This window comes from Populus euphratica, unplaced genomic scaffold (genome assembly GCF_000495115.2).
Source record: "Populus euphratica unplaced genomic scaffold, PopEup_1.0 scaffold46.1, whole genome shotgun sequence".
Classification (NCBI taxonomy): domain Eukaryota; kingdom Viridiplantae; phylum Streptophyta; class Magnoliopsida; order Malpighiales; family Salicaceae; genus Populus; species Populus euphratica.
This window is the reverse complement of record NW_011499852.1, coordinates 1263201-1278307: the sequence shown is the minus strand read 5'-3', so window position 1 is coordinate 1278307 and position 15107 is coordinate 1263201. Positions and strand designations below refer to the sequence as shown.

General features: G+C 30.1%; 1 protein-coding gene across 2 annotated transcripts; it reads right to left on the bottom strand.

The window, feature by feature from the left end:
* Positions 1 to 202: 202 nt before the first annotated feature.
* Positions 203 to 2423, bottom strand: GRF3 (growth-regulating factor 3). Of its 2 annotated transcripts, none has more exons than XM_011020594.1 (4): positions 1934 to 2423; positions 1572 to 1763; positions 1116 to 1443; positions 203 to 844 (listed from the first exon to the last, which is right to left on the bottom strand). In XM_011020594.1, exons 1-4 carry the CDS (start codon positions 2154 to 2156, stop codon positions 400 to 402), a joined length of 1188 nt encoding a protein of 395 aa, XP_011018896.1. In that variant the 5' UTR covers positions 2157 to 2423; the 3' UTR covers positions 203 to 399. The 2 variants fall into 2 exon arrangements, with proteins under 2 accessions (XP_011018896.1, XP_011018895.1); XM_011020593.1 differs by having other exon boundaries at positions 1116 to 1455; positions 1934 to 2419.
* Between the last annotated feature and the right edge of the window lie 12684 nt (positions 2424 to 15107).

Genomic DNA, 15107 nt, shown 5'->3' with positions numbered 1-15107 from the left:
TAATTCAGGTCATTGAATTTTTAGTGGTGAGATTTAAACCATAAGGGGTGATGGCATGAGCTGATTTAAGATAGATAACCTGGAAGGCTGCAGCTACAAGCCTATATACGGATGAAATGACCGGGCACCTGATTTTGCCTCAACTTCATGCATGTCTACGCCGTCAGATGAAAAGGAGCCTCGGCTCTTACCACATTAAACATAACTAACAAATCATGGCATGGTTTCAATCAAATAAACACAACACCGTCCACTGAAAGATTTTGACTAGGATGTCCGTAGCAACCAGAAAACCCAGCATTATTAGTTAATGCACGTATTGATGGATGTGTGGGTGCGTGGGTGTGTGTGCGTGCCTCTGTTACTACACCACAAACTAACCTAAAATAAATCAAAGTTTCAGAAACAGTGGGGCGAGACAACTGGTGCAGAACATTCGTGGGAGATGAGTTTGGTAGTGGAGGACCTCAGCGCCTCAGCAAGAGGGCCCCCCATTGAAGTCACCACCTGGTTTGTAATTTTTGTGCCCCATCCTGCACCTGCCCAATTGCTTGTATTGTCTCTAGGGATCGGGGATGGCTCCGGCTCAGGCTCCGGCTCCTCCTCTGCAGTATTATTCCCAGTGGACAATTTCAGTGACACATCTGATGCTGGTGAGTTTCCAGGCATTGAAACGGAGAGGCAGGTTAAAGAGTTCGTTGAGCTTCCAGCATTAATATTGTCGGATTCATCAACGGATCGTGGCCAGTCGTCAAAAAAATGCCACAGAATATGACCATCAGACCTGTTACCAACCTCATTTGGAGGTGGTAGTCCAATTACGCCCTTGCTTTCAGTTTTGGAGCTGCAATAAGGGTGAGCAAGAAGTTAAAGCAAAAACAAAACAATGAAAAGGTAGCTTGCAGTCCAATTCTTTCAGTTGGAGACATATTTAGCATTTCTAAACAGGCCGGTCCCATCAATTAAGGACAATATTAGAGATTCCATAATCATGTTTCCTCCTAGTTAGTTGAAAATTCTGCTTAAACTAGTTTCTTAAATCCAGAGGATCGTCCACAAGAATATCTTTGATGAGGTTATTAAATCATTAAATTAAAGCCTGGCAGCAAGATTACCTATGATTGAGATGAATGGAAGGGGATTCTAGTGTATGCGAAAAACGAGTCCCATTGACCACCTCTGATATGGTTGGTGTGGTACTGCAATTGAAAGCAGAAGCTGATGCGGTACCACCCACATCTCCAATACCAAAGCAAGTGATGTTAGTGGATATTGTAGGTGAGGGATTTTCCACAGGCTTTCTTGAACGGTTGCGGCCACGGTGCAAGTGGCGCTCGCAATACTTGTGCCCTGCCACCACGTCTCTGGAGCACCGCCATTTCTTCCCATCTGTTCTCCGGCACCGACCTGGCTCCGGATCCATGGCTGCTCTTCCCCAATACCCTGTTTGCAATACTACGTACTGACGATATTAAACCACGTTGATATATATGGGCAAACAGTAATTAGTTAACTATATAACCACAACAACTCCGCATTTTTTTAGAGAGGTTTTGGTTATAAGCGCTTACAAGATGGCTGATAATATAGTTGAAGAGGATGACGGAGGAAATATGGAGGAGAGTGAGAACGAAGAAGGGTTTTCTTGATTGGTTGGAGGAGCTCCGGAGGAATAGCTGCACCGGCTAACATAAATCTGTAGATCAAAGCCTGCAGCTCTAGCTCTTGCCACTGTTCCAGGCTAAAGTAATTCCCCATGATCTCTAACAAGTAGAACAAGCACCATTCACAAAAGAAGAAGGAAAAGAAACTCACATCAACTATAATTGATGAAGGGAGTAAATTGAGCACGTTACATTTGAAGCAAACCATGAAACTTTCTTTAATTAGGTGAGGAAGAGGGGGGTGCAAGAAAAGTCAAGAGTAAACTTACTAGGAAGTCTGGTGTATGCAGCTGTGCTTGAATCAGGAAATGCTGACAGGTTACTGGTTTTGCAGCTGGGCTCAGGTAGAAACAAAGGGAAGGCAACAGACCCAGATGAGTGTGGATGTTGTTGTGGTTGATGGGGATCCATGAGGAGTTTTGGCATCTTTGCAGAGGGTTGTTGCCCTGACTCCTCATGCTGGTTTCTCCATTGCTTCAGATGGAAGTCCATGGAGAGATAGACTTACTTGGTTTTTAATATAGCTTTGTTTGGTCTTTGCGTGTTGAGAATGCTTGCAAAAGCTCTCACATCGGCTTCTTTGTTTGGTATTATGGCAGGCCAGAGTGAGTTCTGACAAGATGGACCAACCTTTCGGGGGCACTTGAGAAATGACAGTCAGACAAGACAGGTAAGAGTAAAAAGAAAGCCAAAATATAATAAACAAATCTTCAACATGTAAGGGAGATTGAATTAGCTTGCAGAGCTGCTGTCCTCTTTCTGTCCCTCTCTCAGCTTTTCTCTGGAAACAGCACATGAGAGTTCTGAGAGAGAAACCAGAGTACAGAGTTATCCTATCACTTTGCTGTATCAGAAAACCCCTTTTTGTTGAGGGTATTATTATATCAATGCCCGAGTCCGATAAAATGTCATTGATTTGTTAGATTAAAAAACAATTTCAACAAGCCATAAAAATATATTTTTATTTAAAAACATTAAAAAAAAATTGTTAAAAAAACAATACAATTTACACTCATTAATTTATATTAAACTGTTAAATCTATTATCAAGTCATAAAATCTTAATAATTTTATTAAAAATATACTAATAAAATTATTAAATTTAATTTTTAATCAATATGATATGTAAAAATAAAATTCAACTAAAAAATAAATAAAATCAATCAGGTTAACTTGTCAAACATAAATTATAAGATCAAAATAATTAAATAAAAAGCAAATAAAAAATCAAAGCTTAATCATTAATCAACTCAATATGAAATGATGAAATTACAAAAACTTAATTAAAAAAAAAAAACCAGAGTCAATCGACTAAGTTCGTGACTCAGATAATGAGACAGAGATAATCTTATTAAACACAAATCAAAATAAATTATGAAGTCTAATTTTCAATCAACCCAATATTGAAGGATAAAATTAAAAAAAAATCAACTAAAAATGACAAAAATATGACTATTATCAACCCGGATTAATTTGTCAAATCTAGGTCAAGAAATCAGGATAACTCGATAGAAATAAAATATAAAGTTCAATTCCCAATTAATTCAGTTTTGATGGATAAATTTTATTAAAAAATCAATTAAAAAACCATTAAAAAAATCGAGTCAACCTGGCTAGCACAAAAAAATCTTAATTGTGGTCATGAAACCATGATAATATAGAAAGAATAATTCTTAATAAACACAATGTTGAAGGATGAAGTTGAAAAAAATTAATTCAAAAAAGACACAAAAATATCCAGAGCTAACATGATTAACTTACAAAACTCGTTGTCCGAGTCATGAGATCATGATAACCTCATAGAAACCAAATAAGAAAATAATTATAAAATCTAATTTTTAATCAATTCAATATTGAAAAATAAAGTTATGAAAAAAATGTAATTAAAAAAATAACTTGAGTCAACATATCTAACCCACAAAACTCGCGACCTAAGTCACAATACCAAAATAACTCCATAAAAAAAAATTATGAAGTTCAATACCTAGTAAACCCAATGAATGATGAAATTTAAAAATACAAAATAAGTACTAAAATGAAAATGGACTTCGTTTTTAACTGTTTATTGCTACAGTAAAAAACCAAGTTCTAAATATATGCTAGATCAGTAATCTGCACTACATTGTAGGCCAATCTAAAAATTTTTAGATGAACCATAAAAAAAAAATTAGCAATAACCAATTAAAAAAATGAATCATCGATATCATGCCCGGAAGAAAAAGAAGAAATTCTCTTAATTTAATTATTTTTATTGCAAGTTACATTAATTTCTCCTCAAAATTAGTCTTTTATTTTACTTAGAGTTTCCTCACATTACCTTCATAAAGGATACCGCTTTATTTCACAATTTCCTCGGTCAATAAACTTTATTGGCATAACATCAAGTGTTAAATCTTATATTTCTTTTGACACTTGTGGTAAAACTTACGAAGGATTCACTTCTACATTCCAAAGTAGAAATATATGAAACACATCATATATCTTTAATAAATAGACCGACAATGTTAACTGATAAATATATTGGTCCAATACTATCTATAATTTTAAAGGGATTGATATATCTTAGTACCAACTTCTTTTTCTTCCCGAATCAAATTACATTCTTCTAGGACATAATCTTTAAGAATACTTGATCCCCTATTTTAAATTCTAAAAGTCTTCTCTAATTTTCAACTTAACTTTTTTATCTATTTTGGCTTTTTTCATTCCTCCTCTAATCATTGGATCTTATCTATAGTTATTTGTATCAGATCTAACCCTACTAGTTTCATATTTATTGTTATTATAAGTAAATTTCACTAATGATAAGTGTTTTTCCTAGGTTTCTCTATAATCAAGAGTAAAAGATCTTATTAGGTCTTCTAGTATTTGAATAGTCATATCTAACTATCTATTAGTTTGAAGATGGAACATTATAATTATTTTTAACTTTTTTTCCCCAAAACAAGTTGTATACTCGACCACAAACTAAATGCAAATTAAATATCCTAAAAAGATACAATGGACACCACAACTATATATAACCTAACCATTTCATTGATATATAACTCAACCAAATTGTCCATCATATCCATTATTTTTATAGGTAAAAACAAAGCAGACTTAGTCAATCAAAAACTATTCAAATTGTAGTGTTTCTTGTATTACTATTTAGAATACCCAACACAAAATTCATGGTGATGTCCTCTCATTTTTATCTTGGCACTAGAAGAAGCTGTAATTTTCCAACTAGTTTTTGATAATTAGTTTTTACTTGTTGACAAATAACGCACTTCACTACCCATTTTGTTATCTATTTCTTCATATTAGGTGACCAATAATAATCTTTTGATAGATTATAAATAGTTATTCATGAGCCCCTCTTAATATTTATTCATTCAACATATCATCATTTAGAAGATATATTCACCTTTTAAAGGATATTATTTTCCATAATCCAAAAATGTGTTTCATCTTATAATTTCATTATAAACTTAATCTTCTTTTACTTCTGCTTCATTATGATGGGCCTTTAAAATCTTATCACATGGCATTGATCTCATTATTATCCATGCTAACAAAGATCCTTTGAAACCTAGACATAATTGTACTTACTTTTTGTAGAATTTTAAAAATTGATTTTGAATTTGTAAACTGCTCATTATAGACTTGCCTTTTTAGCTTAAGGCATTTGTTCTAATATTTACCTTTTTCAAAATAGTAACTAGTGATGTAATTATAATTCATAATTAACTCTACTTATATTCTCTTATGCATGTTTAATTCTTATGGTTAAACTTTTCTGTTCAATTTTTTTAAAGCATCTAAATTCTTAGTGCAAAAAATAATTATTGCTAACTCTAAATTATATATTGGATAATTTATTTCATGCTTTTTTCAGTTGTCTTGAAGCATATACTACCATCTTCCTATATCAACACACATCCAAGGTCTTTATTAAAGGCATCATTGTACACTATAAAACCTTCTTATCTTTTAGAAAAGGTCAATACTATGGTTAAAGTTTTTTTTTTTTTCAATTCTCAAAAACCACTTTCACACTATCTTGATTGTTTAAATTATTCTTATTTCTTTATTAATCAAATCATTGGAGTGAATCTGGTATAAAATTATGAATTTATGTTACATTCCTAGGCCTTTTCCATCTTAGAATCGTTTCCACCTTTTTCAGGTCCACATATATACCTTTTACATATATATTATACCCCAAAAACATGACATTATCAGGCAAAAATTCATACTTATTTAACTTAACTTACAAATGATTTTCTTTTAAAATTTGTAACACTGTTTTTAAATGTTGTTTGTGATTCGCTTGACTTTTAGAATAAACCATAATATCATAAATAAATGTCATAATATATTTGTCCATAAATGATCAAAAGACCTGATTCATCAAATCCACGAACATTGATAGGGTATTTGTTAACCTAAAAAGCATTACTAGAAATTCAAAATGCCCATAAAGGGTTTTGAAAGTAGACTTGTAAAAAACTTCCTCCTTTATCCTCATCTAGTGACTCCTCGATCTCAAATCAATCTTTGAAAATACATGTGTCTTTCTTAGTTAATCAAACAAATCATTAATCCATGAAAGAAGATATATTTTTTTCAAACATTACTTTATTCAATTGTTTGTGATTAATATAGAGTTGGAAAGTCCTATCATTCTTTTTATAAACACTATTGAGGCACCCTAAGTTGAATTGCTAGGTTAGATAAATATTTTGTATAGTAATTCTTACAGTTGTAATTTTAACTCCCTCAAATCTATTAGAGTTATTCTATAATAGGACTAAGAGATAGGTATAGTTCATGAAATCACTTCTATTAAGACTTTTATCTCTCATCTTAAGGATAGTCTTAGTAACTCATCAGGGAAGACATCAAAGAATTCTTTCACCTCTAGCACATCTGACAACTTAATGTTGTCTTTCTCGAATCTCCAACATATGTTAAGTAGGCATCATGTCCCTTTATCATCAATCTCCTTACAATGATCACTAAAATGATACAATTTAGCACTATTCATCTTCCACCCATAAAATCAACTTTTTTCTCATATTGCTACCTTAAATGTTATTGTCTTTATAAAAAAATTCCTACTAGCATGATGTTTACTAAACCAATCAATTCCTAATATATTATCAAAATTATATATTTTTAAAGGTATCAAGTTCACCTTTATACTATGACCCCTAAAACTATAGCACACCTTTTATACACATCATCAATATGTATTGTTTTTTTATAAAGGTATAATAATTGCTAGCCATTTATTCAACTTGTATTTTGGTACATTCAGTTTACTAGAAAATTTATGAGATACAAAATAATATGTGATTTTTAAATTAAGTAAAGCATATATATTTTGAGAATTTAATGTTATCATACATGTCACTATATTTAGTTAGATTGTAATATCTTTCTGATTTATAATACAGACCCTCCACTAAGTCCTTTTAGCTTGTACTTGAGGTTGACCTCTACTAGTACTCACTCTAAACTAAATGAGTCTTTTTATCTCCCTTTATAATCTATCCACACTTGCAGATTGATGTTAATTATGTGTTGGGCTTCGATTTGAAAAGTCTCTTTGAAGATATCTATGTTCTCCACGCACATAGCACCTATACTCTGTATATTTATAATCACTTTAATGGTGCTCTTTTTTACCTATAAATAAAGCACCTCTCGGTTATTACTCTATAATAATCAAGATGTACCCAATTATGCAAATTATATTATGAGAATAGAGACATTTCACGGGATATAAGCCTAGTTGAATTCCCTGCCTAACTTACCTCTAAATGAAACCGTCCATCCAAGGACTCTTCTATACTTAATGCCCCTCTATAAGGATAAGTTTCCCTCTCTCTTGAATAAGTTACTCTACTTTTGTTCACCGCCTCTCTTCTTTAGGAGAGGTGATTTACCCTAATATAATACTAGCTTATTCTACTTCTGCATCATCTATGGTATTGTTTCAATACCTTTTCTTATTGCTTCTTTTTAAAAATTACCGCTAAGAACTTTGTAGCTTCTACTAATTTTTAGACTATTATTGGCTTAAAAATGATCAATCATGTTCTAATCCCTTATCTAAAGTCATCCCTCATTTTATTTATCTGATGTTGCTTTATAGGCATTAAAGTAAAAGTAAAAATAGAAAGATCTTGAATGTGTCACTCATACTTTAGTATTGTCATATCTGTTGTTATTGTTTTAATACCTCCTTTTATTATTTCTTTTTAAGAATTGCCTCTAAGGACTTTTTAGCTTCTACTAATTTTTAGACTATTATTGGCTTAAAAGTGATCAATCCCTTTCTAACCCTTATCTAAAGTCATCCCTCATTTTCTTTATCTGATGCTCTATAGGCATTAAAGTAGAAGTAAAAATAGAAAGATCCTGAAAATATCGCTTATACTTTAGTATTGTCATATTTCTTTGCTTAAGAGTAATGAACTCTTACTCATTACTTTTCATATATTGTCAAGAGTAGTATTTAATTTTAAATTATATTCAAAAATCAATCTAATATAGTATCTTTATAGCTCTTATTTTCCAAATTATCATACACCAAAAGTGTGCACAGTTTAAACGTAACTATATCATATAATTTACTTATATATCTTTTGGCACAAGAATCTAAATGTAGGACTTTTCTAGCTTTTAGAGCTCGTGTCTAATTACTTCAGCGTGTTGTGTCCCCTAAAAGATCTTTCATTTCCTCCTCATTCTTATCAGTGAACTGATCTCTTTTCTGATTAGAAGATAGATCTTTCTAAGTTTCTCTCCTCATTTAAACCATCCTATAATACATATTGTTTATTGATAATACCCTTTAATTTATAAAATCTATTGAATCACGACCATAAGCTATGATACCAATTGTAACACCTTATACCTTTATATATATATATATATATATATATATAGGAGAAAGTCTCATATATGCATAGACCTTCCTAATCAATATACTAGATAGGAGATTTACTTGATGCATACATATTAAACATGTGAAGGGTTTTCCATTTAAATAAAAGGATTTATATAATGTTAATGAGGATTCAGCATAGTCTTCCTTTTATAGGGCCTTACATATAAATTTTTTCCATAATTAATACCAGCACAACATATCATACATCCTACATATATATTTTCTATTTTTCCATTTTATCAAATTTTCATTCAAGACACAACTTGTATAACCATTCGAATTATAAATCTCAATCAATCTTTAACACCACCATATCATTTAAAACCCTAAAGTATTATAAAATTGATTGATTCTCATACTTTTATCTTTCTAAATTTTTGAATGTTATATCATTCAAAATAAATTTTAAACACTCCCAGTATCATTAAAATAACAAATCCGACATAATTTAATCAAATATCTAAGTTCCCCTCAAATATCAAATCACGGTTGGCCACTTAAATATTTTAATTTCTATAACTAGTTTTTAATTTATTCAATTAACTCATTAATTATGTTATCTAAACCGTAATTAACCAATAATCAAACAATTTCACATTATCATGTACAATATCACATCAACTATAATTTCTTAATTTTAGGATTTTTAATCCCTTAACCAAAAACAATGATGAAAGTGTATTTAATTGTAAAAGAACACCTACCAATACCAATTAACCTAATTTAATGAGCCTCTTGTAGTGCTTTAAAAGAATTTCTCTTTCCTCCTTTTAATTTTACAACTTTTATCTTTAATTTTCAACTCCTAATCTCTCTCTCTCTCTCTCTCTCTAAGTTTTTTCTAGTTTAATTTGGTTTTATTTGGTAGAAATCACTTAAATCTCAATCTTTATTCCATACAAATTAAGAGAATTTGAAGAAATAAATGAAGGAAGAAAAAGAAAAATCCAAGTTTTTTTCCTCTTGGATGTAGTTAACCTTATATAAAAAGGGAATGGAAGTTTTGCTTTTATTTATAAAAATGTTAATCACCAAATATCCATATGTTATTTTTATTAATACTTTTCACATACTGATTAAATTTTTTATTTCATTTGAGTTTTACATTAATAATTGAAAATTTCACCCTTGGTCATAAATTTTGTTCTCTTAATATTTTCTTTATCTTAATTTATATTGTTTAATATAAGGTTTACAACAAAAAGAGCTACAATATGTTGTTGGCTGATGGACTAATGAGTGACCATGATTGAGAATTTGTTTTTCTCTTGTGTAACTTATGAATCCTTTGCTCTTTGTTTACATACAATGTTTTGCTTGCATGATTACCTTTGCATCATTTTTACCCTTATAAAGAATAACCTTTTTTGTGTATGAAAAACCAAATTAGTGAACCTGAATATGCATGCATTAAAGATTGGCACATTTGTTTTGTATGGAGGTGGCTTGTTTCTCCTCCTAAAAAAAGAACATTTTCACTCGAGATGGATAACTTTTTATGATAATAGTAAAATATTGTATATGAAGATGCTATATGGATATGTGGAGATATTATTTGAGATAAAGAGATATGGAGATTTTATTAGAAACATGAAGATTTAATTATAGAGATATGAAAAATTCATTATAAACTTGGAGACTCAAAATTTTAATTGTAGATAAGGTTAGAGACATAGAATTTTTGTTGGAGACATGAATATTTCATTATTAATATATAATTTCTATTAAAGGAATAAAGATTCTATTGGAATCATAAAGATTTTATTTAGAGATCTCGTTTGGAGTTCACACCTAGTAAGTCTAGTATGGGGATGTTTTTCATGATAAGAGTGACTTATTTAAAGGGTTAAAGTATGAATATTCTCATGCCTACTTGTTTCACATTGTTTTACTCTATTTCTTTAGGAACAAAAGTTATATATACGCACTTAGTGGTGTATGTAATGGATCTAGGTATTATATGACTTGTTAAAGAAAAGTGTAAAGCTGTTGTTATATAGATAGAATAAATCTTTAAACACATTCACTTGAATGGTGATTTGATAGATATTTGAAGGAGTTAGATTGCTTACATTGGGGATATCAGTTATTTTTTTATGTCTTAGAGTTTTTAAATCATCAATCATGAACAAAACTTTTACTGTTATGAAAAATAAATGTATTAGCTTTTATTTAGGTCCTTACAAATTGAATTGGGCTTTACATAACTGTGTCTTAGGCTAATGGAGTGACTAGATTTGGCCACTAGATGATGATGTGATGAGGTTACTTTTACACTCTCCTGCAAAAACAAGTTCTTTATTGAAATAGAAGACTCTTCAATACTTAAGTTAGTTATTGTATGAGAAGAATTAGTTTCCAAGAAAAATAAGAGGAATGGCGAGCATATAGTTATTCTTGTTAAGTTTTGTTCTATATTGTGAATGAACTTATATATTAAGTGGACTTGAGTTATCTTTAATGGCCTTAAGTTGCTTTAATTGGCCATGAATTACCATAAGAGGAATGAAGTGGCCACAAGTGACCATAAGAGATTATAAGTGGCCTTGAGTGACTATAAATGGCCATGAATAACCTCAAATAGCCATGAGTTCTGTGATCTCTTACATGAACTTTTGTTATAAGGGATGTTCTGTTTATTTGGTGACCTAAGATATTTATATATCTTAGTTACATTAGCCTACCTGATGATGAGTTGAGTAATGACCTCTTAGAGAGTGGAATAATTATGAAGAACTCATATACTTGTTGGTTGTTATACCATTGGTGAAAATTCTAACGCTCTTGAGTGGTTGATAAGATGAGTTGATGCCTACTAAAGAAATAGGTTGATGTTAGGTAGTCATTGGTGAGAAAAGTAGGTGTCTTATTAACAATTCTTGTGTAAGTATAGGAGGGCAGTCGTCATAAATAAAGTATTAAATATTTGGCATGCATAACTCTAGTAAGTAGCGTGCAATATTGTACTAACTTCTTAGAGCTTATAATTTGTATTATGGCTTGTTATGTTTGTAGAACTAGATAGAGACCTAAATAGCGGGTTTCATGATGCTCAAGGTGTTTTAGATAGGGTTTGTTCATTGAAGCCACCTAAATGAACAAGCAATCTAGATAGGATAATACGATAACTAGGTCTAAAGACAAGATAGTTTGTTTGGACCTACCTCAAGTACATTGATTTTTTTTTTTTTTATTATCAATGATTTTAAAAAGAATTCTAACAAAAAAGAAAGGGAAAAAAAATTTGTAACAACAGTTGCTCGCAAAAGATTGAAAATGAGAAAAAAGAAAAGAAGGGGACAAAGAAGTAGAACAATTTTGGTGATTTAATTGTCCACGTGTAGATCTCAAAAGAAATTATAAAGAAAAATTGACATTTTACATTTTAAGAAAATGAAAGAAGAGATGAATAATTCTTTCTAAGTTCAATTTCCAACTTCAAATTGTTTTAATTAATCCTTTTATAATTCTATTAGATTATGTCTTCTTTTTTTTCTGTCATGAAATAACATTTTGTATTGGGCATGTGTTCATATAAACATGATTAAATGAATCTTCGTCGAGAATTTAAATCTCCACCTACATGAGAATTAAAAGTTTATGTTTTTTTAACATTAATTGAAATATTATAAATATATCAACAATTGATTTCTTTTATGATATTGCGGTGTTTTCTATGTTGTTTTGAGAAAACATGAGACCTTATAGAAGAAGGTTTATTGTTTTTTTTTTTTTGTTGAAAAAGAAAAATACAAGGGTGATGACCAAAATCAAAATATAACAAAAACAATTCAAAGAGTGACCTTACGGCAATAGGAAGCCCAACTTTTGTTAATGGCCATATCTATGCCCTAGCTGTTATATTTGAACTGCCTACAAAGGATAAAGTTCTAAGGATGTGTTTAGGAGTTTGGCTGGTTTGTTTTTTAAAAATTAATTTTTTTATATTGAATTAAATTTTATTTTGGGTTTTTGGAGTATTTTAATGTATTGATATTAAAAATAAATTTTTAAAAATAAAAAATATATATTATTTTAATATATTTATAAATAAAAAATACTTTAAAATCTAATATTTATTGCACTCCCGGATAATTACTAAAACAAATGAAAGTTCGCATGCGGTCTTGGCATAGCATTAAAAAATAAGTAGCTACCCTGCCATTCAATATTCTTCATATATTTTTTTCATACAACGCAGTCGTATCAATCTCATTGCTTATCTTCTTCTTTTTTCCAATATCACTAGTACATTTGATTTTCATGTAAATCTTATTATTTTCAAATTTTGATTTTATATCATAAAGTTGAGTTTTAACAGTTAAAAATATGCCAATAATATATCATGTAAGTTAGGAATAGTTTTTAAAAAATCCATTTTAAGATACGTTTAGAACTCTCTAAATTAAATTTAATTAAAAAGTTTTCAATAAAATTTCATTTTTAAAATACTTTTAAATGTTAAGAATTGAATTTCAAATAGAATTCAATCTCTGAAAATATTATAAAAATAAATTAGAAGTGAATCCTCTGAATTATAATTTCAAAAAGAAAAAAAAACTAATATTAAAACTATTTTTTTAAACACTCATTTATCTATTTTTAAAAAAAAAATTCGAAGGAATAAGATGAAAGTATTCGAAGGTAGTATAAAAAACAAATGAATTGAATTTTATCTCATTCAATCAATCATGTAAATTCTATTTATTTATCAATTAAATTCAAATCAAATACTATAATTAAATTAAATTATAATAAAAAAATTGATTATAAACAACGTGGTAAGTCTTTACATAAACTATCTAAAGAAACACGGCATCGGTCTAGTCTTTTGTAGTAAAATAATTACTTTAAGAGCATACATAGGTGATTTTAATAAATTAAATGGTTGCGTCCGAGACAATTACACGTGAGTGTGGATTATGAATTATTATTGCTATTTAGTTGCTGGTTGGTGCAAGAGTATAGCAATAAAATTAGGTTAATTGTGTCATGTTCCAATTGCTCCATTAATTGATGATGACGTAAATGAATAATTTTTACTATAAGATGAAAATTGATAATTGGACTCACATATTAAATAAATAATACCATATGGATTGAGTTGTAGGATTCAGAGACCCATAATAATAATAAAAATTAAAATCTTGGAATGAAGTCGTATTGTGGTTTGATGGGTATTTTAAAGAATTTCTCATCATTTCATAGAATAAATTAGATTTTAGATTGTGGAATAAAGATGGCTGAGTACCAACCAATAAGTAGACAGGAGTTGGCTGAGAACGTGACCAATTTATGCCAGGGTTGGAGGGTTTATTTATTTATTTATTTATTTCTGGTTGATGATGGGCTAATCTCAAGACATCATTTATCTTATATGTAAATTAGGTTTTTATTCTACTTTAATTAAATCAATTAAACTATCAACAAAAGGATGGTTTTGAATGATTGAGACAAACGCATGGATAAAATATATGATAAAGCCGAGTTTTCGCACGCTTAAAAAATTCAAATGAGCAGCAATAATTAGCTTCTTGTCGGGCTAGTGCTCCAAATTTATCAATTGTTTTCTAGCTCAATGATCCAAATAAAACGACTACGTGGAGATTGTAACTAAGCAGTTTTTTAATCTACAAGATTTAATCAAATTAATTATGCTAGTGTAATTCGCTGCGGTGGGAGAGATGCATCGCCTCTCGCATGATCTTATGCGGTGTGGGGGGACATTCCGAATATATCCAAGGAGGCATTGAGCGACAAAACTAATTATTGTCTCCGTCACCAATCTCGCACTATATTTGACCTAAATATAATACAAAGTTTTTTGTTTTATTCATCATAACTCGAGGGAATTAGCTTGGTGTTCAAGCGATGTGTCTCTTTCTTATTTATTTAAAGATGTAATATTCTTAGAAATCTCATGATTTTGATCTTTGGGTAATTTTTTTTTACTTTAGAGATATGTTTTCCGAATCTAAACTCAAAATGTCTACTCAAAGAAAATCCATCTCGAATTATGACAATATTATATCTGTTCCCATGGAGTACCTCATGACTAGATGAAGAGAATGCATGGGGAAACATGTAGGTGCGTGACATGTGTCCTTTCCTCCCTATGAGGATTTGAATGTCTCCTCCGAGACCAACCTAGTTAACTCGTACAATGAACCTACGCAACTAAATAATGAACCTACACTCACTCAAGTCTTTTTATTTTCCACTGAACAGCGAAACATGAGTATAAAAATGCAAATGTGGATATCACAATAGTTTGAAATTGAAATAATTTTTCAACATAGTAAAGAGGAGGTGGTTGGCACAATAGTTTGAAATTGAAATAATTTTTCACGTTGTAAAAAGGTGGTTGGTGTGGTATGGAGTTATGCATCGGTTGTTTGTTATTTTAAAATATATTAAAATAATATATTTTTTATTTTTTAAAATTTATTTTTAATGCTAACACAGCAACAATACGATATAAAAACACTAAAAAAATTTAAT

Excerpts from the sequence above, each read along its gene's own strand:
- GRF3 (XM_011020593.1), bottom strand. The coding sequence starts at position 2,156 with ATGGACTTCCATCTGAAGCAATGGAGAAACCAGCATGAGGAGTCAGGG. Across the intron at positions 1,456-1,571 it reads ACTATATTATCAGCCATCTT|TATTGCAAACAGGGTATTGG; the intron begins GTAAGCGCTTAT and ends GTCAGTACGTAG. Across the intron at positions 845-1,115 it reads TCCATTCATCTCAATCATAG|CTCCAAAACTGAAAGCAAGG; the intron begins GTAATCTTGCTG and ends CCCTTATTGCAG.